A 25,416-nucleotide genomic window follows, 5' to 3' on the forward strand; every position below is an offset into this window, starting at 1 on the left:
GTTTAGTTGACAATCTCTTGAACTATGCTCTTTCCCTCTGGGTTCTGTATGAGTATGTTTGTTTCCCCAGCTCAACGAGTATTTATTGATTGGCAACTCTGTGCCAGGCATTGTGTGAGACACTATTATATCTCGTGATCTATACAGACTCTTTCTAATACAATATTAAATTGTGGATTTTGTTGTTGTCATTATTTTAAATTTTGAAAATTGAAATTTGCAAGTAAAACATAAGTACATGCCCAATGTAACAACAGACAAACATATGGAACAAGTTTCCTTTCATCAAAGCTCTCATTTAGTTCTCCTTCCAGAGGAGAACCCTGGGGTTAGTTCTGGACTACACAATGGGAACAAACTTACTCAGATATGGAAGAATCTCCGCATTGGTTTCCTGACCCGTGGAGTGAGGGCTTTTATGGTGGGAAAGGCTAAGTGGAGCCAACAGAACTGCCTTTATCCACCAAAGCAATAAATCAGAAGTGACTGTGGAGACTGATGCCACCATCAAGGATTTGAAAGACGCAGAGTGGCAATTCCTACCATATCCCATTCAGTTAGTCGATTTGGCCGGATCTTGGAGAACAGTGGATTAGTGTAAACTCAATCATGCAGTGACTCCGATTGCAGCTGCTGTTCCACATGTGACTTTGTTGCTGGAGCACATCAAATGCCCTGGCACCCATTAGGTAGCTATTGATCTGGCAAATGCTTTTTGATCTATACATTGGTAAAGACCATCAGAAGTTTGTTTTCAACTGGCAGGGTCAGCAATACGTCTATCTCAGGACTATATCAAATTTCTAGCCCTGTGTCACAGTCTGATTTGCAGGAATCTATCGCCGTCTCATGCACAGGATATTACACTATGCCATTGCACTGTTGATATGCTGATTCGATCTAGTGATCTAAGAAGCAACTACGCTAGAAACACTGGTAAGACACATGCAGGATGAAGGATGGAAAATAAGCACAATAAAACATCAAAGTCCCCTCAGTGAAATCCTACAGGACCAGTAATCTGTAACACATGAGATATCCTTCCAAGGTGAAGGCAGTTGCTGCATCTGACTCCTCCCCCCGCTAAGAATGATGCACAATGCTTAGGGGACCACCGAGGATTTTGGAGGCAACATATACCTCGTGTGGTCATGCTCTGTCAGTCTATTTAGTGAGTAATCCAATAAGCTGCTAGTTTTGAGTGGGACCCAGAACAAGCAAGGAGTCTGCAACAGGTCCAGCTTGCTGAGCAAACTGCTCTGTCACTTGGGCCATATGACTCAGCAGATCTAACATCACTAGTACCGTCTGTGGCACATAGTGATGCTCTGTGGAACTTTTGACAAGCCCTGTTAGGTAAATCACAGCATGGAGCCCTACAGATTTGGAAGAATCCTATGCCATCCTCTGCAGATAAATATTCTCCACTGAGAAATACCTTATACCTTGTCACTGGGCCTTAGTAGAAACTAAGTTATTAATCATGGGCAACAAGTTACCATGAAACCTGAAACATCCATCACCAATTTGGCATTGTCTGACCTATCAATCCATAAACATGAGTGTCCACAGCAGCCTTCCATCATCAAATGAAAGTGTTATGTAGGAAATCAGGCTCAAGTAGGTCTTGAAGTTACATGTAAGTTGCATGAGAAATAATCCAGATGCACGTGGCCCCCAATCCTGCCACCTTGCCACTTCTCTCTCAACCTATACATATGGCATTATGGAGAGTGCCCTCTGATCAGTTAACTGAAGAAGAAAAAATGAGGGCCTGTTTTACAGATAGCTCTGCACAACGTGCAGGCACCACTTGAAAGTAAATGGCTTTGCACTACAGCCTCCCTTCAGGGGAGGCTCATTTGAAGAAAGTGATGAGGGAAAATCTTCCCAATAGGCAGGACTTTACCAATGTACCTGGTTGTTCATTTTGCCTTGAAGGAGTGATGGCCAGAGTTGCAGGTCTTTAGTGATTCATGGGCAGTGGCTAATCATTTGGCTGGCTGAATGGCCAGGGAATTAGAAGGAACACAATTGGAAAATTGTTGAGGAGGTCTGGAGGAGAGGCATGTGGACAGACCTCTCTGTATAGTACAAAGTGTGAAGACATTTGTGCCCCGTGTGAACACTTATCAAAGAAGAATACACATGGAGAGGATAGTCATAATCAGGTGGAGAAGATGACCTATTCTGTGAACATGAAGCATCCTCTTTCCCCAGTCATTCCTGTCCTTGCCCTGTGGGCCCACAAACAAAGTGGTCATGGCAGGGGGGATGGAGGTTATGCATGGCCTTCCGCTCAGCATGGCTGATGTGGCTAGAGCCACTGCTGAGTGCCCAACTGCCAATAGTAGAAATCAACAATGAGCCCACAATATGGCACCATTCTCCAGGAGGATGAGCCACCCACTTGGTAGCAGGTTAATCATATAAGATCACTTCCAGTAGGCACTTGATTCTTATTTAAATAGACACTCTCAGTGGATACAAATTTTCCTTCCTTGCCCACAATACTGCTACCAAAATCACTATTGTGTGGATTTAAGGAATGCCTTATTCATCATCATGGTATACCACATAGTATTGCTTCTGGCCTAGGAACTTGTCTGACAGCAAATGAATTGTGGCAATTGGCTTATGTTCACAGAATTCACTGGTGTTAGCATGTGCCCCATCACCATACAGCAGCTATGTGGAATAGTAAAATGGCCTTTTGAAAATTCAGTTATGATGCCAAATGAATGTCAACACCTTTTGGGGCTGGGACAATATCTTCCAAGATGCAGTATGCACTGTAAATCAGTGATCAATGTGTGAAGCTCTTTCTTTTAGAACCAAGATTCACAAGTCTAGGAATCAAATGTAGAAAATGGGGATGGCTCCTCTCCCTGTGCTTCTATTGATCCACTAGTGAAATGCTTGCTTCCTATTCCCTACAACTTTGGGCTCTACTGGTCTACAAGTTTCAGTCCCCAGGGAGGCATACTTCCACCGAGGGGCACATCAATAGTTCCATTAAACTGAGAGATGACACTGTCACTATGACACTTCAGTGTCCTCATGCCAGAGAATCGAAAAGCAAGTAAGAGGTACTATATTGACTAGGGGGATTGATTCTGACAATCAAGGGAAAATTAGATTGCCGCTACAAAATGGCAGTAAGGAGAAGTGTGCCTAGAATGCAGGAGATTCCCTGAAGTGCCTCTTAGTACTCCCATATAACCCCATATCACTCCCATATGACTCTGATAAAAGTCCATGGAAAACTACAACAACCCAGTGAGGGCAGGACTGTTACTGGCTCAGATCTTTCAGGGATTAAAGTTTAGGTCACTCCAGCATGCAAGGAACCACAACTAGCTGAAGTTTTTGCTGAAGGCAAAGGGAACATGGGATAGGTAGTGGAAGAATGTGTTTATAAATACCAGCTGTGACTGTATGAACAGTTGTTGAAATAGGCACTGTAAAAGTTATAAATATTTCCTCCTTATTTTGATATGAATACATTTGTGTATATATATTAACCAATTTTTTCTCTGTCTGTCTCCATTCTCCTACCATATAAAATTTGTTGATAGTATTTAACCTCTCAGTATTTAAGTTACTGGATATCAAAGGAATATGAACTTCTTACCTAGAAGACTTATCACCCACAAATGGATAAAGGACTTTGCTTTCTCTTTGGAAAGAGCATGTTACAGTTGGATGAGGGAAGGTTGCATTATATCAGGAGGAGGCATACTGTCACAATTGTCCTTATTTGAAAATTATGTTACATATGGTTCAAAAACGTATATATGGATACCAAATCGACCAGAGACAGACTGTGGTGGGTTTGCGTTTGGATTGTGTTAATTTAGGTAAGCTGGAACGATATTTCCCAGAATCCCTTCACTGTGTAGCTCTGAATTAATGTGGGCCCCAAGAGACACTATTATTTTTAAGAGATTCTTTTTTAACTAGTGAAATAAGTTTCTACCTGATCATCAGTTAATTCTGAAACATTGAAAATACTCAATTGAAAATAGTGGGTTGATTGAATGAATTATGAATCATCCATACATGTAGTGGATACCATACAATCATTAAAAATGATACTGTAGAAGTTTTCTGAAATGGACAGATGTTCACAATAGGTTTACAATGATGAAAACCACACCACAAAAGTGTATGTAGCGTATTGGCTTATTTGTTACTGTATGCATTTTCTAGTCATTGTGCATTGAAAAAAGTCTGAAGGGACATAAAGGTGATTGATATCTATGTGATGAGATTACAGATTCTTTTTCCCTTCTTTGAAACTACATGTATTTCCTAATTTTTCTATAATAATCATATTTTACTTTTGTAATTAAAATAAAATTTTAAATAGTACTTTGTTGGAACACAGCAGATAGCTCCCTTCTGGTCTTAGATTAGCATATCTGTCTCTCTCTCTCCAGGTATTGTTCACTGCTGTATTCTGTAAGGGCTGAATAATAATGCTTCCCAAATTGCTTCCATCTTAAGTAAGAGTCGTTGGATGCTTGTTAGTATGCACCATCAGACAGCTAACTGTAGTATCTGAAACTCAGTGTCTTAAAATTAGGAATGATATCTTTTTCGCCAATGAATTCCCTATACCTCTCACAGTGCTGGCACATAGTAGGACTCATTAAATATTTGTTGCGTGAATAACATCAATTAACATGATGCATGAATAGCATCAATGAACATATTCTTGACTCTTCCATCTCTTTGGACCCTTCAATGTGTCTTCTTAACAACTGTACTTCCTTGATGTTCCCTTAGTTTTTTCCCTCCTCCATCTCCACCACTGCTCCAGAACCACATCATCTCCTGCCCCAGTTCCCTCCACATTGCAACGAAGGTGCTTGTTCTCAGACACAGAACAAATCTCATCAGACCAATCAAGACACTGTCCTTACTGCTAACTAGAGAGAAGTAAGTAGCTGGATAAGAAGTAGAATGTGGTTTGTTTGTATTCATTATTATCTTTTTCTTTTCTATATCGTGGCTCCTTTCTACATCTTACTACCTGTTCTGTGGAAGTTGTGGGTGTACTCTGAAAGCACCTGCCTAATCTCACATATTTCGTTCTCTTCCTCCGGAGAGATGGGGACCAATGACGGTAGGCAGTAGTGCTGGTGATGTGTTCGCCACTCATTTCTTCCTCCATTCATGAAGGATTTATGGAGCATGTAGCAGAGACAAGCTCTGTTCTAAGTGCAGGGGAGGGGAAGGGAACACACACACTATCAGTGGCAGAGCTGTGAGAAGTGCGTGCTTATTGGAGGTTTGGATCAATTGCTTTGAGGGTCCTGAGCCAGGAGTGAATCGTTCTCGCAGGTAGGAAAAGGCAGGCTCAGAGAAGAGCTCACATTTGAGCAGAGCCTGGAAGGAGGATCTGGATTCCTTGAGTGTAGGGGAAAGGCTTTCCAGTCATAAGGATCAGCCTGAGCAAAGGCAGAGAGGTAGGAAAGTCCCAGGGAAGATGAGTGGTTGTGTATGACAGAAGGGTAAAGGAAGAATGGCCGGAGATCTGACTCAAAAAGGAAGGATAGAGTCTGATCGTGGAGGGTCTTTCAAGGCCATGATGCATTTAGACTTTATCTCAATTGGCAGATTGATAACATGGAAGGATTTTTTTTTAATTGAAATAATCTGTTGTGTTTGGAAGATGGATGGGATAGCAGCAAGATGTAAGATAGAGAGACGTTTGAGGACCTTCATGTTGGAGTCCAGATGAGAGATGATAAGGGTCTGACATAGGCTGTGGGAATGAGGAGAGCAGGGAGGTTGGGGGTAACAGAAAAATTATCAAAGATCTTTCCCAGGTAGAATCAGTTGAATTTGATCAACTGATGGATTTGAGGCTTGGTTACTCTGGAAAGAGAGGACTCTGATGAAAGTGAACTGTGTAATAATGACCCCAGGCAACTCTGCAGCTGTGTCCAAGAGCTGGACCAAAGAGGAAGTTTTCCTGGAGCCGGAAGAGATTGGGGAAATGGCCAGGGTCAAGCAGTGCGTCAGTGGTTAGCAAGAGCCAGGTCAGAGCAGAGCTGCCTCCCCCAGAGACTGATTATACGTGCACGCCCTGCCCATGACCCCCAACCCACACAAGGCCTCTCAGAAGGAGACACAAGGAGCAGGAGGCTGAGGTCCTGCCACCTGTGTGGTGAGAACTATTGTTCTAGAAGGATCCTCAAGGAGGGAAACTTGATGGGGTTGGGAAAGAGACGAGGGTTAGAGATCCAGGAGTCAGCAGCATCTGGATGGTAGTGGGAGTCATATCAGTGGATGAACATGCTGAAACATGAGATGGAGCAGGCCAGGGTTTTGTTTGGAGGGAACATAGATCTCCTTGCGGAGCTGATAAAAGCTATGAGCTCTCTTCCTGGGAAAACGCTCACACATACCCACTGAATGTAGCTGTAATTAAAGGAGGTTCACAGACTAAAGTTAAAAGAGAGGGAAGAGAGCTGGAGATGGATGCCTAGGGAATCGCCCACATGATTAAGAAGATACTGCAAAGTAGATACAGCAAGATCAAAAGAGCAGAAGGGCTACGGGAAAGCAGTAGCAGAGAGGCTCCGAAGAGGGAGTTTCCGGAAGTCAGATGAAGTGAAACTGAACAGAAGCCACTGGGTTTGACAACTGTCACTGGTGACCTTTGGCCAGTGAGCATATTGTTAAGTGCACAAAATTAGAATGACTTGAGTATGAACCTAACTCCATCAGTAGGCACAGTCCTAGGACATGGTATCATGATCAACGTTTATAAATGTCTGGTGAATTAATTCATTAATTTCAGTAGTGCAGTGGCAGGAGAAGCCAGACTGCAGAAGGAAGAAGTGAATGGGAAATTAAAAAATAATAGCAGAGAATTAATATAGAATTTATCCCTCCCAACACAGTGGGTATGAAAGGAAGAGGAGAGCTGAGGTGAAAGCAGAGAGGGATGGTGGAAATTGGTCATGTTTGTCTAAGATGAGGGAAGAAAATTGTGGAGAGAGAGGGACCGAAGATGGCAGAAGGAGGGGAGTGGGTTAAGTAACGAAACAAAGTTAGGGCCATGGTGAGAGTGTGTGGACGGAGCCCGCCAGAAGTCAAGTCTGCCTTGGAACAGATTCGAGCCTTCTTCTAAGGACAAAGAGCAGAAGGAAGATTAGAGGCACAAGGCAACCAACACTTAGTGTCTCTTATGCACAGACGTTGTATTGTCTTATTTAATGCACCCATTAGGTGTTATTGATTCTACTTTTCAGATGAGGAAACTAAGGCTTATAGAGATTGCACAACATGCTCACGGTGACATAGTCAGAAAGTGGCAGAGCCCTGGCCTGCTGATTGCCAAGCACACGCTTTTACATACATTAAAGTTTTGAGGTGCCAAAGAGGGAAGGGAATTGCAGAAGTTCACACCTAATGGTTTCCAGAGTTTCAGATATTATTAGCCCACTTGGAGTAAGCGTTGGATAGGAGAGCGAAGTAAAGACTTGAGATAGCCACTGTGAAGAACGGATTACTATGAGGCATTAAGGATCCAGATTTTAAAAAAAATTATATATATATGTGATATATACGTAATATTATATATAATAATATATATGCAATCTTCTTTACTATATGTAATACATATATAAACACATATTTTCCATTAAATTTTTTAAAGGAAAATAACTGTGAAGCTGTGCTGTTTTTACCTCTCCTGCAAACCTCTTGCAATTCAACTAAATAATTGTGTGTTTTTCCGACAGCTGCCCATATGTAATTCCTCTCCGTGGCCACAGCAGGGCAGGAGACCTCTTTTATAGGAATCACAGTGCCGTATAATTTTAACTTCGCCAAAATGTATTTTTGATACCTTGAGATTTATAAACTATATTCACAAGCATAATGAAAAGCCAAACTTATTTAAAAGAAAATTGCCTCAGTGCTGTGATCAAATAAATGCAATGAAACATTACAGAAATGGAAAAGGCTGCTTCCCACGGCATTCAAGCATCTTTAAAATGCAAATCGTTTACTCTTTTAATGATGAAAGAAAAATCTAGTGAAAGCAACATTTTCAGATGAATAAAATATCAAACCCAGGATATTTTCTTTTATATCTAGTTGCCTTGCAAATCATATAGACTTATAAAAGCAAGAAAAGAAATGCATATTTGTCTGGTAAGTTTTGGTTATTAAACTTAAAAAAATAATTTCTAGTTAAGCTTTTTAAAGTAAACTTGTTAGATTTCATTTTTCAATACAGAAATTTATGAAGAATAAATAACAAAAGTGGCATACAACACCATCATACAGATGATTCCTGTTTTTTAAAAAAATAAAATTTCATGTTCAGAGTTAGAAAATTCAGAGTCTAAAGGATAAAAACATGAAAATCAAAGGCCACCTTCCCCTTATCATCTTCTCCCCTTCCGTACTCCTTCTGCCTGAAAGTAACCACTATTAATATGTTCTCATGATGAAGAATATTTTCCAAGGAATGTTTCTTCTCCAAGATTAGGAACTGCATTTAAAACAACAGACTTCAATGTTTTCAAAAGAATTTGAACCAGAACCCAGATTGCAATTTGGTTGCACATGTGAAATGTGGCAATGGCCTCAGAACCAAAGGCCTGTGTAAATGGCCAGCCATATCACCACCATCCACACTGATGCCTTTCAGAGAGAGCAAGGAATCAAAGTGCCTTCTCACCTCCAGAAATGATCTTTCCAGAGGTAAGGTATTACATTTGAACAGCAGCTGCTCCTGCTGTCTGCCAGAAGCCCAGAGTAAAGACCAGTCTCCAGCACTGTCAATTTGGCCCTTTCATAGGCCCTGAAGTCAATTTAACAAAACAAAACAAAACAATTCTAGCTTAGAAATGACAAGGAACTCCTTAAGACATTGATTTATCCATATTTACACACATTGAAGAGAAAAGTATGTTTCATATATATACTGAATAAAATATCTAACTTTTTAAGAATGTTGTAAAATATTTCCATATGTACATTATATCAAAGTACTTTCCCCCCAAGTTGGGTTGAAAGGAAATACCCAGACCATTAAGCCCATCAGAATAGATGTCTCCAGTTGTGGTTTTCAGATGCCCCAACGTGCTTCTGCCCAGAACTAATCAAATACAGCTTGGTACTTTCAGATGGGGTGTGCGTGTGTGTGTGTGTGAGTGTGTGTGTGTGTGTAATTCCTTACAAAAAGAAAAAAATCATTTTGGGTAAAACATGATATAGGAGAATAAGACAGTTGGCTTTTTGGTTTATTTCCAACACTGTCTCCTGTCTTTCATCACTCAGAAGGAGAGACTCCATCGTGACAGTCTTGATGCTCTTGTCTTGAGTATGTAAGAAGGCAGTTCTCACACCAGGAGCAGGAAAGCATTCTGCATTCTGTGGTGTGGATAACTGAACCCTTATAATCTCTGAAGTTAAATCATCTTCATTTTCTAGGTGACGTGACTGAGACTCAGAGAGGGCCAGAAACTTGCTCAAAGTCACCCAACTGGTTAACGGTGGACCTAAGGCTTGAACCCATATTTGTCTAACACAAAATCATCTATGTTTTCTCTGGCATCTTGTGAAGGGCAGTCCAAGATCCATCTCTGTGAGAATCAGCCAGGAGAGCTTGTTAAAATGCAGGTTCTCGGCCTGACTTTTAGAGATGCCAATTGAGGAAGTCTTCGATGGGGCTTAGGAAAACGCATTTTAATAATCTCCCCAGAAGATTCTTAAATGAATCTAAAGTGCAAGAACGATTGTCTATATCATATTCTCAGATTTTTAAAACAAAAAGGGAAATATCATAGGACAAGCCTCATTTGAGCTCCCAGCGTCTATTTGTAAAGAGGTGGCAATCCGAGCATGCTCTGCACAGTTGACCGTGTCCTTGGCATTACCTGTTAGCTTTGTATTTATATTTAATAGAGTGATCCTGGACTCCCAGCAGGTTGAATTACCAGCTTCACCTGCTCGAAATTCCCTTAGCAGAAGTCAGTCTTTCAATCCACAATCAGGAGTTATAAAGCTAAAATGTAAATAGTCCTAGAGGGAACACACTGACTCGTTCACACCATGGCTGACAGAAGATGTATTCTGAGATTGAGAGATGGAAAAGGACCCAGAACTAACATTTTTTAAGTACCTGCTATGTGCCAGCCACATTTAATCTTTAGCAATCTTGGAAGATGGATATTTTTATACCCATGTTGAAGGTTCATAAAACAGAGACTCAGAGAATTTAAGTAACTCCTCAAGACCATGTAACGACTAAGTAGTGGAGCCTACACTTTGTCCTCTACACCAAGCCATGTGCCAGCATGTGTGGAACAGGGGCAAGGAAGGAAGATTGGGGAGATGGGAACCTTTGAATACTCCAGAAATCCTCCCCAGAATCAGTGCCAGCATAGTGCCTGGCACTGGTATACACTCAGTACACAGCTAATGTATATTGAATGAATTGATGTGAATTCTTCACGCCATCAAAGAGAACATTCTAAACACTCATGTACTTAAACCCTTTGGTGTTCCCAGTTGCCCACAGTAGTGGTTCTCTAACTTGCTCAGAAAGCAAAGCACTTGGAAATCATGGTGGGGGCTGGCCCAGTGGTGCAGTGGTTAAGTTCTCGCACTCTGCTTCAGGTGGCCTTGGGTTCACAGGTTCAGATCCCAGGCACAGACCTACACACGACTCGCTAAAGCCACACTATGGCAGCATCCCACACACAAAATAGAGGAAGACTGGCATAGATGTTAGCTCAGAGCAAAAAAAAAAAAGCCATGGTGCTCTTTCCAAAACATGATAGATTTATATATCATGCCACAAATTAATTTATTGTTAATCAGATTTTGTGCAAACAATATCCAGCAACAGAGATTTAAGAAAACATGCAAATCAATACATTCACCCATTCGTTTATAATTTTTTCTAAAAATTGGGAATCCTGGGTTACCTTGCAGAAGATCAAAGTTTTATGGTTTGCTATTTTTTTCTAAAATGTTGTTATTTCTCTACATAATATTCAGAGGAAAACATAATCTCCCTTGATTTTACACAGTGCATTCCTGGAAAATTCAGTATTTATTAAAACTATGCAAAAAATGCTTTTTGTTTATATATAAATGGAGTTTACCAAGGCTTAGATAATAATAAACAGGTTTCCCACATACATAAAAATCTGATTGGATATTGGAAAGTCATGTAGAACTCAGGACGATTTGTTGAACAGGACTGTCCTATACATTGCAGAATAAATATAATCAATGTCCCATCAAATTTCCAAAATGCCTCATGGGTGCCATGCCAGCTTGAACCATTGATTTAAACTAATCTATTCAGAGTCCTAAGTGGCTGAACTAAACAGCTGGCTTGTGAGCTGGTGTCACAGTCCCCCTCAGAGCCCCAAGCAGAGCCGGAAGCACAGGAGATCCCAACCCATTCCCAGGACAATGGAATGAATGCGAGCATCCAGGAATGGGGGACTTGGACACGACTAATCCCGTCTTCCAGAGCAGGAGGTGACTCACCAAGACTACAGAGGTGGTTCGTGGCAGAACAGCCCTACAGAGCAGGCCTCTTCGCCTCTAGTACAGCATTCTCTCCTCATCAGGCATCTTCAGGTGGTGGTACTCCAAACGTTGAATCTCCAGGGTGACCTGAAGACATCTCCGGGGTCATTCGGCCGTTGCTCATTTTAAGGAAAGCAATTTCTAGATTATCAACTTTCGTATGAACTCTTCCCTAGAGATGATCTCCCCAAGAAGGGGCCAGCCGAAGTGAACCTCCCATCTCCCCTTTACAATCGTTTTTCTCCCGTTTTACAAAAGAAAGGGAACCTCAAACCCAGCTGGTGGCTCATGGCGCATTGACTGGAGGCATGTAAAATTTGAGGACAGGAAATGGACAGTTTTTAAATACTGGGGTCCTCACAGCCTCCTTCAAACAAAGCAGTTCTGGTAGCTTCCCGTCCCCGCAGGAACCCACGACATTTTGCAGGACTCAGAACAGGAGTACAAATAGATGTCGAATACCAAATATCACGTCTAAACACTAAAAAGCACAAACCAAGCTAACAAATGCTTTCACAAGATAAGTTCTAGCCTCCCACTTTGACAAACGTACCTCCCAGAGGTCTTAAAGGCTGGGTGGACGTTAGAACTCTAGGGTTCTTCAGAGTTCTCTGTCCAGACATGGCTGCGCAGGAGTAGCATGTTCCCACCCAGCCCCCCTTCTCCCAGACCTCTGGCTCTGCTGTCTGCCTTAGGGGCCTCACATGTGGGTGTGTGGACAGCTCAGCCCACACACCCAAGCTCCTGCCACAGCCCTCGCAGACACCCTTGGCTTCCGCTGAGCACCACAGGGGCACAATCCTCCCTGAGGGATGGGCCAGGGAGGAGGAGTGCTCAGACCTGCGAGGGGGCTTGGGGTGCCTTGGGCAGGGGTCTCTGAGGCCATGTGTACTTCAGGGGGCCTGGAAGGGGAGCATGGGGTCAGCATGCCCCACTGTCCCCTGGGCTCTTTGCTTGTGGGGTGGGGTACTGGCAGGAGGAAGCCAGAGAAGGGCTCTCTAACTGTGGGGCCCAGGGCAGAGGCCCCTCCTGCCCAGGGCTGAGGGCCGTAGAGTTCCAAACAGTGAGTATAAGAATAAATAAACCTGGCACCAGTGGACTCCCAACCTCATCTCTCCTGCTCTCCCTCCCCTCCAGCCTGTTCTCTGTGGGAGTGCTCTTTCCCAAACATCTCAATGGTCCCGCCTCACAGCCTCAGGTCTTTGCCTAAAGGTGCCCTTCTTAGGGAGGCCCTCCCTCACACCACTATTTAAATTGCAACCTCCCCCTTCCCCTGCATTCTGTCCCATTTCCCCGCTTTATTTCTCTCTATAGGGTATATCAGTGCTACCATATATTGCATATATTCACTTGTTCATTCATTCATTCATTGTCTGTCTGCACTCTTTGGAATGTAACCTCCATTAAGGTAGAGATTTTTGCCTATCTTGCTTATCCCAGTGCCTTATATATAGTAAATGAATTATAGATAATGGTTGAGTGATTGATTTTGAAGAAATAAAAACCAGTGGCAGGGCTCTGCGTCTTTCCCTGTCTTTCCCCTAACACAAACCTTAGACACTGGGGCAGGCTATCCTGGCCACATGGGATGACCTGAGCTCAGATGTACTGTAGAATGGGAGGGGGTATTGACGACAATTTTCATTCAACATCCTCACCTCTTTCATCTCCCCCGAGCTGTGACAGAATGGAGCAGTCCTGAGAAAAACAGAGAGAAAGTCCCCTGCCAGTGAAGCAGAAAGAACACGCTTGGAAAAGCAATGGGGCCTTATTTTACCCAGAGGACAAGCGAGTGGCCACACTCCATGCCTCTCTCTTTTGCTTTTTCTTTCTTAGAAATAGGATTGTGGGGGCCATCCGGTGGCCGAGTGGTTTAGTTCGCGCGCTCCACTTCGGAGGCCCAGGGTTTCTCGGGTTTGGATCCTGGGTGCAGACATGGCACCGCTCATCAAGCCATGCTGAGGTGGCATTGCACATAGTACAACCAGAAGGACCTACAACTAGAATATACAACTATGTACTGGGGGGCTTTGGGGAGAAAAAGGAAAAAAAAAAGAAGATTGGCAACAGATGTTAGCTCAGGTGCCAACCTTTATTAAAAAAAAAGAAAGAAATAGGATTGTGAGAATTACTGATCAGGAAAAGACTTTCAACAAAAAAACGTAGCTTAAAATTCCATGGAGGAAATGGAATGGTACTATGAGTCAAGAGGAAAGAGGGGGAATATAAAATTTCCAACTGGTAAAAGAGCTTATTCCTGTCTTTCTTTTTTTTTTTTAAATGGTTGCTATGTAGCTTCTATTTTATATATTTAAAAAGTGATAGAAGACTTTTTTAAAGAATTATTCATATCTTTACTATGCTGAAAACTATTTCCTTTGAAATGATTTAAATTTATAATAACTTTTAGATGATAATCTAAAAATGTGAAGAGTCTACATAGCTTTTCCAAATTCTTTAAGGGATATTCCAGGGAAAAAAAATATTTAAAGACCATCACACTGTACCACTGTTTTAGTGGTATATTACTATGTAACAAACCACTTCAAAATTTAGTGGGATAAAACCATCATTTTATTTTTTCTCACCAACCTTTGGGTTGGGTAGACTCAACCAGGCAGTTTTCTGCTGGTCCTACTTGAGGCTTCTCCTGAATGGCAGTCAGATGGCAGCTGTAGCTGGAAGCAGGCATCCTCTAGGGCAGGGAGGGGCCACAAACTACAACCTGCTGGCCAAGTCTGACCCAACATCAGGTTTTGTAAATAAAGCTCTATTGAAACACAGCCATGACCGTGCATTTGGGTATTGTCTGTGGCTGCTTCCAGGCTCTATCAGTAGAGTTGAGTAGCTGCAACAGACACACATAGCTTACAAAGTCTCTACGACTGACGCTGAGCAATAAACATTGGAATTTTCTTCAAGACCATTTGTTCTTTAGGCATCTCAAGCTGTAAGCTTATTTCTAACCCCAGAGAGAGAGAGAAAGAGAGAGTTAAAGGGCAGAGCCCTCAGGCTGTTTGCACAAGTCAAGGAATATAGAAGCTGAATAAATCTCAGGGGAATTCAGTCAATAATTTCGATCCTTTTCCTCCCTAATCATAGGTTGATGCCTACATTGTCTGGGGATTGCATGATTTAAATATCCTCTAATGCAGAGGAGGGTGTCTTTGCTCCTAACAAAAATAGTTTAGGAAAGTTTTCCTTTTGTTGGTCTCTCTTAGGAAAGAAAAGGTGACACAGATCTTTTGGCTCCAGGGCCACGCAGGTGGACTAAAAGCTGTGTGCTAACAGGGATGTTCCTTCATAGTGATCATTAACGATTCATTCACACAGATCAGATTTATTGGGCTCTAAATATCGAGAGTCCGTTGGGTTGCATTAATTACCTTTTTTTTTTTTAATACAAATTGTTTCTTGAACTAAGGCATTTGCACGTTCGTTCTTATGTCTGGAATGTTCTTCCTACTTGACACCCAGCTAACATCTACTTGGGCTTGCTCTGAGCTTAAACATTACTTCCTCAGAAAAGCCCACCTTAACTCCCCATGAGCTTCTTCTCTTATAGTTCCCAGCACTGTGTCCTTTCCCTTCATGATTCTTATCCCCACATGTACAAGGAAAACGTATTTGTATCCTCACTTAATGTGGTCTCCCCGTGCACAGGTAGAGCAGAAGTCACCAAAGCAAATTATAAAAGAAAGTAAACGTATGGCAAAATATTTATATACTCCTTCAAGTTAACCAAAAACATCTAAGATTTACTCAAAACTACCGAATAGCTAATATTTTGGAAAACAGAAAGCATCTTTTGACCTAGAATGATTATGAATCTTATCCTTTAGAAAGGAAACTCATGAAGATAGTCTTAACTTTTCTACTCCTGGTTTAGAATACAGTGTTTATCACATCTTGTTTTTATTGTTTGAAGTGAGAAAATTTTCACCTTTGCCAAGATTTTTAATTCTCTTTTCCTCTACATTCACAGAACTGGATTCAATAAAGCTTCACTTTGTATTTTATAAAATCAAACCCAAGAAAACTCACAAAGTATTAATAAACATTGATTACAAAAAATTTTAAAGTGTAAATCATTATCAAATATGTGCCAAGATATATGTAGTGCCTCTGGTACCAACAGAATCATATCAAGTTGTGATAATAGACTGCAACTTGAGTAATATCCAGTGGCTTGCTGATAATATTTAATATCCAGCTCCCTGGGAGAAAAAAGGATTTTGCAGTGTCTGCTGATTTTCCACATGTAAATACTCCCACCATGCCAATTTCCAGGTACCAACCTGACGTCACTGAACACAGAGCTGGGAAGACATGCACACAACTGGCTCGCACAGCCAGCATGAGCTGGCTTCACACCCCACTGGTTCTCTTGGTAATATCTAACAATTCTAGAACTCTTACCAGCAAAAAAAATCTCACTCAGAGAAAAATTCTAATGTTCAGCCCTGCTTCAGCCTTACTCCACAATAATTGTGTATGATTTTAGTTGGTGTGATGAGAGAGTTTATAGTTAAAGCTGGACATAGCCCTGACTATCCAAATTCTGGGAGCCCAAGCTCAAATCATTAGGATAAAAATTTTAAGTATATTATTACACTGCTGAAAATAAACTTGATTTAAATATTTGAACATATGGAGATTTTTCTGCTTTTACGGGTAAAAGGACCCCTCCCCCCAATCCTTCTAATAGAATTTATAAGCAATTCAATGGAAGGAAAAATACTAGACTTTAAAAGGAAACCACTGACTACATTCACATGTCTTTTTAGGAACCTGTCAAGAATACTTTAAGTCACACACACAGAACTGGATTCAATAAAAACTCTATTTTGTGTTTTTACAAAATCAAAACCCAGAACATTGTAGTAACCATTCTGAACACTTGCAGAGTTGGTACCATGCTCACACCAATCTCTGCCCTTCTGTATCTACACACCACAAGATGAACTCTGCACTCCTGTGAGCCATGGGGCGGGAGGAGGGAACTGGACTGTGTGAGGCAAGGTGAAGAGGAGAGGCATTAGCAGAGGAAGGGTGAAGAAGTATGGTGTGTGGTCAAGAACTGAGTGGCTAAACACACGCAAGTGAAGAACCGATCAGCCACATTCCACATCCTTAGTATTATGGACTGCACGTTTGTATTCCCCCAAAATGTGCATGTTGAAACTAATCCCCAGTGTGATGGTATTAGGAGGTAGGGGCCTTTGGGAGATAATTAAGTCACGAGGGTGGAGCCCTCATCATGGCATTAGTGCTCTTGTAAGAAGAGACTCAGGAGAGCTTGCTTCTCTCTCTGCTCTTCATCATATGAGGATACAAGATGGCCCTCACCGAGAATTGAATCTGCCAGCACCTCGATCTTGGACTTCTGTCTCCAGAACTGTGAGAAATGTTTGTTGTTTAAGCCACCCAGTCTATGGTAATTTGTTAAAGCAGACTAAGGCACTCGGGAAACATCATTGTAACCTCAATAATGAAACTTGACTATTGAGGCACTGTACTTCAATGCCAGCTTATGAATTTATAAAAACAACCAGCATACGGCCCCGTGGCTGAGCAGTTAAATTTGCGTGCTCTGCTTCAGTGGCCCAGGGTCTCGCCGGTTGGATCCTGGGTGCAGACATGGCACCACTCGTCAGGCAATGCTGAGGCGGTGTCCCACGTAGCACAATCAGAGGCACTCACAGCTAGAATATACAACTATGTAGTGGGGGGCTTTGAGGAGAAGAAGAAGAAAAGAAGATTGGTAACAGATGTTAGCTCAGGTGCCAGTCTTTAAAAAAAAAAAACCACCAGCATAAATGAAATAATCAGATGTAGAAGAATGCTCACAAGTGTTAAAATAGTGAAAAATTGGAAATAGCCCAAATGTTCAAAAGGGAAGATTTAAATTGTTAGAGATTTGATGGCACATGCAGCCACTGAAGTTATTTTTCACAAGTGATCCCCGTTCACAGGGGTAAAGTGGGGAAAAGGGGCTGAAAACGTACACGTATAGTATGCCTCTAATTTTGATTTAAAATGCCTATCTTATGCCTACAAAACAAAATAGGAGGAAAGACATCAAACTATTTAACATGATTATCTGCATAATGAAATTAAACGGGATTTATTTATTCTATTTTTCCACACTTTTCAAATTGTCTACAAAGACGTTTTATAAGAAAAGTGAAAATGTTTCAAGTGTAGAAAAGGTTAAACCATTAAAATGCGAACTCTTTGGAAAGTATGTAACTTTAATGCTTTAGCTTTCTCAAATTTCTCAACGTTAACCCATTTCTTCTTGTGCTGAACCTGCATAGTCCTCACCAGTTAGTCTGTGCGTCCAGTCATGTTCCTGTACGGAGCTGTTTGCAGGAGCGGGAGGAGCCTGCAGGCAAGAGCACATGCCGGGCTGGCAAAGGGAGGCTGCCCCTCTGCAGCTGGCCTTTAAAGATTGCACCTCAAGCCTTCCAAAAGCTAGGTTAGTCTGCAAAGCAATCAAGAAACTGAACTGAAATTTTAAGGCACACAGTTTTTGAGTGCTATTTTAAAAGTACAAATTGTTAGATCCTTACACCAAACACATTACACTCTCTCAAAACATGTCCATGCGGGATACATCAGCCTAAGTCATGGAGAAATGAGATATTTATCTACCTCAGGAGCCAACACTTTTCAGTTATATCCCCAGTGAAATCTCTCATATTGCAATGTTTCATTACACAAGGTAATTGTATTCTCCTGGTTGCTTAACAACCCTCGGGATTGGCAGGCATCTGGGGAAACCTAATGGATCTCCAACCATCCCAGACTGAACATGGACAAGGGCCTCAGCTCTCATTTCTTGTGCTAAACCTATCAGGGGTTCCCATAGTCATTCGATTTCAAATCACTAAATACACCACTTGCAAAAGCCCTCCCACCACAAAGGGTGGTGGGTAACACACACCACCTCTGGGCCTCGGCTCCCTCAATTGCAAAGTGGGAGAAAAGGTGTCATAAGGCTATTTATTGGGAGACTCAATGAAGACCTAAGTGCTTTGCAGAGTCAGGCACACGACATGGCAAATCCAGTTATCACTATGGAGGTGCTATCAGGTATTGTCCTTAGTAAGAAATTCTTACCTGCTGAGTCCAAATAGCCTAGCCACTCAGCAGTTCTGTGATGCGTTTTCTCTCATGCAAAAGATTAAAAATCGTGCCTACCAAGAACAAGTTGGTTGGCAGTGCAGTACAACGCAGGTAAGAGGCCAGAGTTTCTGCCTTTTTCCTTCCAAAGGGCACTGTCATTTATTATAATTAGGAGGAAATGCTCCGCTGCATAGGACATTTAAGTTACCTCATGCCAGTTCACAGTAAAATGACTAAATTGAGGAAAAGCGTCAAAATTAACACAAATTCTCCAGAATTTTTGGCTTCTAGATTTCTTGGCTTGTGCAAAAAGCCTGGGGCTCCCTTGAGATTGGCAAATAAGCTTGAAGTGGCCTGAAGAAACGGTCTTGGAAGACAATGCAACTGAGCTTCTGTACGTAGAATACTTAGAGGGTGCTTGGTAGTCTAAGCACTGTAGGAATGAGATTATTAAAATCTTTATATACTGCTACATTAAAGGTTGTCTGAGAGGCTTGCCCAGTGGTTAAGGTCACATGCTCTGCTTTGGCGGCCCAGGGTTCACTGCTTCGGATCCCAGACGCGGACCTACACACTGCTTACCAACCCATGTTGAGGCAGCATCCCACATAGAGGAATTATGAGGACTTGCAACAAAGGATGTACAACTATCTACTGGGGCTTTGAGGAGACAAAAGGAAGATCAGTAACAGACGTTAGCTCAGGGCCAATCTTCTTCACCAAAAAAGAAATTTGAGCTCTCCCAAAACAGACCATTCTTGAATTAAAGTGAACTAAGCAAACAGAGGGTTTGAAGATGGTGTAAAAAGGTTCCATTCCAAATAATGTGTCGAGCACCATGGTTTCTGTCCTACAGATTTTGGTGCTGAAGAAAAAATGATCCAAGTGGTATCAAAAGAAACATTTGGACACAAGGGCCACTGTTCTCAGTGCCCAAGTCTTCTACAGCTACCATCAAAAGATTCTAGCAATCACTGACCTCTAATTACCGTCTTTTAGAAAAAGCAACCAACTAAAAATTGTGGGCTCTCTAGATACCACATAGAAACCAAATCTGTGTACCAACAAATTACAACAGAAACAACAGAACAAGCCTTTTGACTTTTTTATTACTCAAAAAAGCTTCATTTTTTTATTTAGCTTTCTGACTCTGTGCTTGGGCCTTCAACACTTTCACAACGATTTTCTGCTCCTCAATAAGGAAAGCACGCTTGATCCTAGAAAGAAAAAGATTAAATATACTTTTACAAAAAACCATTCATTTAACACAGGCAGGAAAAGTACCACAAAAGAACTGAGCAAAGCAATCAGGGAGGACACCCAGAAAAGTACATGAAACCAACAAGTACAGATTGAAAACTGAAGACCTCAAACTATAAAGACAGACCCTTTCAGCCCAAGGTCTCCTTCCTACACTGGCATTTAAAGCAGGATAATTCTTCAATTCCACGCCAGCAGTACCTGCCCTCCTCTTCACACCCAGGATCGACTCTAAAATCGCCCCCCAAGAGACTGCTGCCACTGTCATTTAACCTCATTGCATTAACAGAATCCTGACAAGTGATGTTACCTGATTTGCAAAATGTCTTAGAAGGTTTTAGCCACATTATTCAAATTTTTCAGTAAAAAAACATGGGAAGGAATTACGTGCTGGGACCCAAAATGAAGTGCTAAAGATATTAACGACAAGCACTTTATCAAGAGCAAGGCTTCTAGAGCCTTATGTTCTGGGGCCAATTCTGCCACGTACTAGCTGTGTGATCCTGGGCAAGTTAGTTTCCGTCAAGAGGTACAGGAAAACCTGTTCATGCCTGTTTCACAGAGTTCTACTACAAAGATTGAACTTGGAAGGATCCGCAATCCCTGTACTCCGACCCTCCTCTTAGAGAGCAAGTGCATTTACAGATCACTATGACTACAGTGCACCGGACCAGGCCAACAGCAGGTGCTCACTACCAGGTTAACCAGTTCCCTCCAGAGACAAAGCACTCTTTTAATTCCATAGACACTTGTCCACCTATGTTCCCAACTGGTACCCCTGGTTATCTAATAACCCAGCCTCAAAACCTTGGCATTTCTGACTCCTTCAAATCTGATATAATTAATCGTATTACAGAAATACAACTGATGCCACTCTTACTCAGGATCCTTAAAAATTTCCTAAACTTTCTCAGAGCAAAGACCACAAGACCCCCTCAGTGTCACAGCTAATGCTAATCTACAGGCCACCCTTGGGATCTACATCCAAACCTCCAGGAACTAGGGCCTCAGAAGTGTATTTTTAACAAACATCTCCAAGTTGTGTGTAGCAAAGTCTGGGAACCAAAGACCGGTAAAAAGCCAAACTCCTCTAGCTTGAAACTCATGACCCACTCACCTCCGATGCACCTTTCCAAGTCTTCATTTCACATCCTTAATGTGCCAGATCAAAACCACCACATGCATCCTTTGCCTGCAACACTGAACTTTCAACCTCTTGTCCAAAATTTACCCATTTTTCAGGTTCCACCTCAAATACCATCCCCAGATTCTCAACTACTTAGAAGTAATTTCTCCTCTGAACTTCAACCATAGTTAAGTTTCCCTTTACTTCATGGAAGTTATATTTATCTTGTATTTGTATAATGTGACGTGCCCTACCATCCCCTTACAAATTAACTCCTGAAAGGCAGAATGGGCCTGCAAGGCTTGATGTCACACTTGGTTTAGAAACCAAACCCCTTTACAGAGCTGGCTGAATAAACTGGAGGCAAACCACTCCTCCAACCAATTTCTTCACTTGTGAAGACCAATCACCTCTCAAATCCTCCCACTTAGGAGTTTGGAGGCAAGTTAATACAGCCAGTGGGGTTAAGAGCAAAGATCTCAATAAAACCGAGAATGAATGCGCTACCAGCTATGTGAATTGACACAACAAGCCTTGGTTTCTTCACAAAAAATGAGAGAAATAGAAACATCTCCCTGACGGACTTGTGACAGCACTTATCATAAAGATGCTCAGTAAACACAACCACCATAAAGCCCACTGCTTCCTCTCCTCCTCCGCCACTACCACCAATTCCTTTGCACATCCAAGAGACCCAGGTCTACCTGGAACACCCCTCTCCAGATAACCCTCCCCCCGGCGGCCTCAGGTCTCTCAGGTCTCACGCAGGCGCCACTTCCTCAGCCTTCACAAAGCAGGGAGGCTGTTCCCAGCACTTGCCTTTGTTGGAAGAACGACTTCACTATCCATCTGCTGCACTTTGGTTTCCGGCACATCAAAGGTTTCCATGATCTGCTCAAACCCATCAACTCCCACATTTTTAAGAATCACCCTAAAAATCTGCCCTGGAGGGCCCTTCACAATCTGTGACTTTTCTACTGTTCTTGACCTTCACCTCCTACAACGCCCTGCTCCAGCCACACTAGAACTACATTAGCTGTTTTGTAGCTACCAAAGCTACTCTGAAGCCCTTCCACCTCCAGCTACCCCACTGACCAAACCACTGTTTCTTACCCGCCTCCCCCCAAACCAAGGACCTTTAAATCTCTACATCTAGCACAAAGATGCCCCCAAATTATAACTGAATTCATGTGATCTACTATCATTTACTAGTTCATACAGCACCAATCGCCCCTGGTCGAGGAAGAATTCTAAAGCATGCAACTTTTGCTGAAATAAGTTATTTTTTCCACCAGTCTTCTAATAATGTCGAGCATGCAGTGTAAGAGACACACACTCCCTTAAGAAAGCCCCTACGATCTAACAGCTATACTTACCTGTCGCGGACACATTTAGCACACATGGAACCTCCGTAGGCCCTGCTGACGTGTTTTTTCGTTTTAGACAATCTCATAAGAACTTTAGGCCTCACAGCACGAACCTGTATAAAGAAAACATTGAGATTATTCTGCGCCGCTCTAACAGAAACGGAGTTCTAGATTTCTGAGAGGTGGTAGCAACACTAAGCCAGGTTACAAAGGCAAAGAGCGCGCTATTTACCGAAAGGCACTTCCCCGGACTTGTCACGGAGGCTTTAAAGGCCTGCGTTCTGGACAGACTGGATCACCAGCCCTCCCGTGGCGACCTCACCGTCACTCATTCCCTTACCAAGGAACCGACGCTGCAAAGTCCAACCCTGGCTACGCCACCCACAGCAAGAGGTTTACTCACGCCTCGCAGTCGGCCTGGGCACACGCCACACGCGGACTTCGGTGCTTTCCCAACTTTCTTGGTATACAGGTAAACGATCCTATTCCCAGGGGTTCGGGACCTAGGAAGCGGGAGGACAGGCAACCGCTAAGCATCCTGCAGCATCACCGACAACACGTACTTCAAATCTTAGGACACTTACAGCCTCGTTTTGTTGGACGCTGTGTTGTAGGAGAGCCTACGGCGGTAGGTCAAACGCTGGACCATTCTGAACGCCTAAACCGAGAAGAACGGAACCAAGTCAATGAAGCTGCACCGTATAAAAAATTCGGACCTTCAAACAGCACCACCTGACTTACACCTTATCCACGGACACTCTTACACGTAACAGCCTTCCCTTCTGAAAGGCACCCCCTGCCCTACAGCTGCTCACATTTGAAGCTCAGTGGTCAGCGGCAACGCCTTCTTTGCTGATGGCAACCAAACGCGGCGCTGGGTTAAAACTCTGATTCTCCGGCTCCCTCCCCAGAGCCAGACTGTCCGGGCGCCGCCCCGCACCCAGTCGCCCGCTCAGCCGCACCGTCCTCCGGGCCCGCCCCCCCTCCCCCAGGCCCAGCTCCTCCACAGCGGCATCGGGGCTGGCGACAGCGCGCGGCGTCTCGAGCCGAAGCAGAGCCTGGGCCCAGTCGAGCGCCAGGTAACAGCCGCTTCGGCGCCGGACCCAGTGCCCCTGGACTGCAGCGGCTGCCTGGGTTTGCTGTTTCGCTCACCGACTGGGGATAACGACGTTACTGAGCAAACCGCCTCTACAGGGCGCAACTGAACGACTCGTTTTCTCAGTGAACTACCCACAGCGAGACGACGACACAGAGAAGGCGCGAGTCAACCTCGTTTTTCATCCCCAACCTCGCACCCGCTTCGTCACAGCACGCCGTGCCGCACACCACAGCCTCCCTCGTCGCCCCGAGCTCCTGACTACCGGCCGACACCCACACCCACACCCACACCGGGACAGCCGGAAAGCTCCCCATTAACACGGCCCGCCTTCCGCGCTACCGGCCGGGGGAAAGCAGGCGTTCTGAAACGACGCCCCGAACAGCCGGTCGGCCGCCCTCCCGAAGCCTGAGGACACCTGCCGGCGCGGGGTGAAAACGTGGGCCTAAGACAGGGAAACGGTCCGCGATTTCCCAGACTCCCACCGGCCGCGCCACAACTCTTCCAAACGCCGGCCTCCCAAAGCGGCAAAGCCCCCGGGGGGAGCTGTGGCCACTCAGAGCTCCGGAGAGGAGGTCTGGTTTGAGGTTGTCTGAAGCTAAAAGACAGGGGATTGCTCACCACCAGCCTTCCTCCTGAGCCCTGACCGTCGCACCAACTCAAAACACTACGCCTGAGAAACCCCGGCTCCTGCAACTTCCCGGATGGCGGCCGATTGTAAAGAGAGTACCCATAGGGAAAAGGAAAAACCAACCATACCTCTAGACGCCGTCCCCGGAAGAGGAAAAAGGAAGCGCTTGTGAGTTCAAAGGGCAAGTATGACTGCGCAGGACAGGAAGTGCGTCGGACCGGGAGTCGTGGTGGCGAGCGCCGCCACGTTGTACGGAAGCCGCGCAGCCCCCTCGGTGGGCAGCGATGCAGAGCGCCGCCATGTTGTACGGCAGCCGCAGCGCGCTGTCCGCAGGCCCGGTGCGCCTCAGCGATCCACCGCAGCGCCAGGCGGAGACGTTTTGGAAAGTGCTGTGGGAACAAACCCACGCGACAAAGGAGCTGCAGAGGGCAGAGGTGGCATGTCAACTATTTTTGTTCTCGCGGGCGCTACACACGTTTACCCTGAAGAGCGCTAGCTCTGGGGCCGCCCCGTGGCGGAGTGGTTAAGTTCGTGCGCTTGGCCCACGGTTTGGACCTGGGCACGGACAGGGCACCGCTCATCAGGTGACACTGAGGCGGGGTCCCACATAGCGGAACCAGAAGGACCTACAACTGGAATATACAACTATGTACTGGGGGCTTTGGTACTTAGAAAGTACTGCTGTATTGTTTTCCCGCTTCCATGGTCTGTTGACAAGTCAAATTCTTATTTTTGCTCCTTTCAAGGGAATTGCTCTTTTTTTCCTGACTGTCTTTTGGCGCATTTTCTCTTTAGGGTTGGTTTCCGTTAGTTTTCCTATGATGAGCTTAGGCGTGCTTTTCTGTTTATTTATTCCGTGGGGTTCTAGGAGCTTTTCTGCTGTATCTTGACGTGGTTCGTGAGTGTATAGGAAGGCTCCACCGTTCCCTGGTCCACTGTTGCTCCTGCCCCGCTCTCCTCTCTCCTTCGGGGACCCCAGTCTCACACCGTGTTCTTGTCCTGGTAGCTCTGGGTCTCTTCTGGGTATTGGTTGCCGTCTAACACATCTCAAACTTCATGGCCTAAGATAGCAATTCCCTTGTTGTGCTCGTGGACCCCGTGGGTCAGGAATTTCTGCAGGGGCAGGGGGATGGCTTGTCTTTGCTGCTGGTGACGGCGCCTCCCCCGGGGGCGACTTGAACCGCTGGAGGCAGGAGTCGTCTGAACACCTTTTACTTAGCGCCTGGGT

General features: G+C 43.9%; 1 protein-coding gene across 2 annotated transcripts; it reads right to left on the reverse strand.

Moving 5' to 3' along the window:
* Window positions 1-19,798: 19,798 nt before the first annotated feature.
* Window positions 19,799-24,601, reverse strand: RPL34 (ribosomal protein L34). 2 transcript variants are annotated; one of them, XM_003364529.5, is made up of 5 exons: window positions 24,317-24,601; window positions 23,046-23,119; window positions 22,865-22,964; window positions 22,471-22,574; window positions 19,799-19,925 (listed from the first exon to the last, which is right to left on the reverse strand). In XM_003364529.5, the coding sequence occupies exons 2-5, from the start codon at window positions 23,108-23,110 to the stop codon at window positions 19,841-19,843; spliced, it is 354 nt and encodes a 117-aa protein (XP_003364577.1). In that variant the 5' UTR covers window positions 23,111-23,119; window positions 24,317-24,601; the 3' UTR covers window positions 19,799-19,840. The 2 variants fall into 2 exon arrangements, with proteins under 2 accessions (XP_003364577.1, XP_001503042.2); XM_001502992.5 differs by having other exon boundaries at window positions 24,179-24,318.
* Window positions 24,602-25,416: the final 815 nt, after the last annotated feature.

This window comes from Equus caballus, chromosome 2, assembly GCF_041296265.1.
Source record: "Equus caballus isolate H_3958 breed thoroughbred chromosome 2, TB-T2T, whole genome shotgun sequence".
Classification (NCBI taxonomy): Eukaryota; Metazoa; Chordata; class Mammalia; order Perissodactyla; family Equidae; genus Equus; species Equus caballus.

Bases quoted from the DNA above. Each gene is read 5' to 3' on its own strand.
- RPL34 (XM_003364529.5), bottom strand. From the start codon at position 23,110: ATGGTCCAGCGTTTGACCTACCGCCGTAGGCTCTCCTACAACACAGCG. The intron at 22,965-23,045 runs GTAAGTGTCCTA...CCCGCTTCCTAG, and splicing joins GCGTCCAACAAAACGAGGCT to GTCCCGAACCCCTGGGAATA. The intron at 22,575-22,864 runs GTGAGTAAACCT...TTCTTTATACAG, and splicing joins GCCCAGGCCGACTGCGAGGC to GTTCGTGCTGTGAGGCCTAA.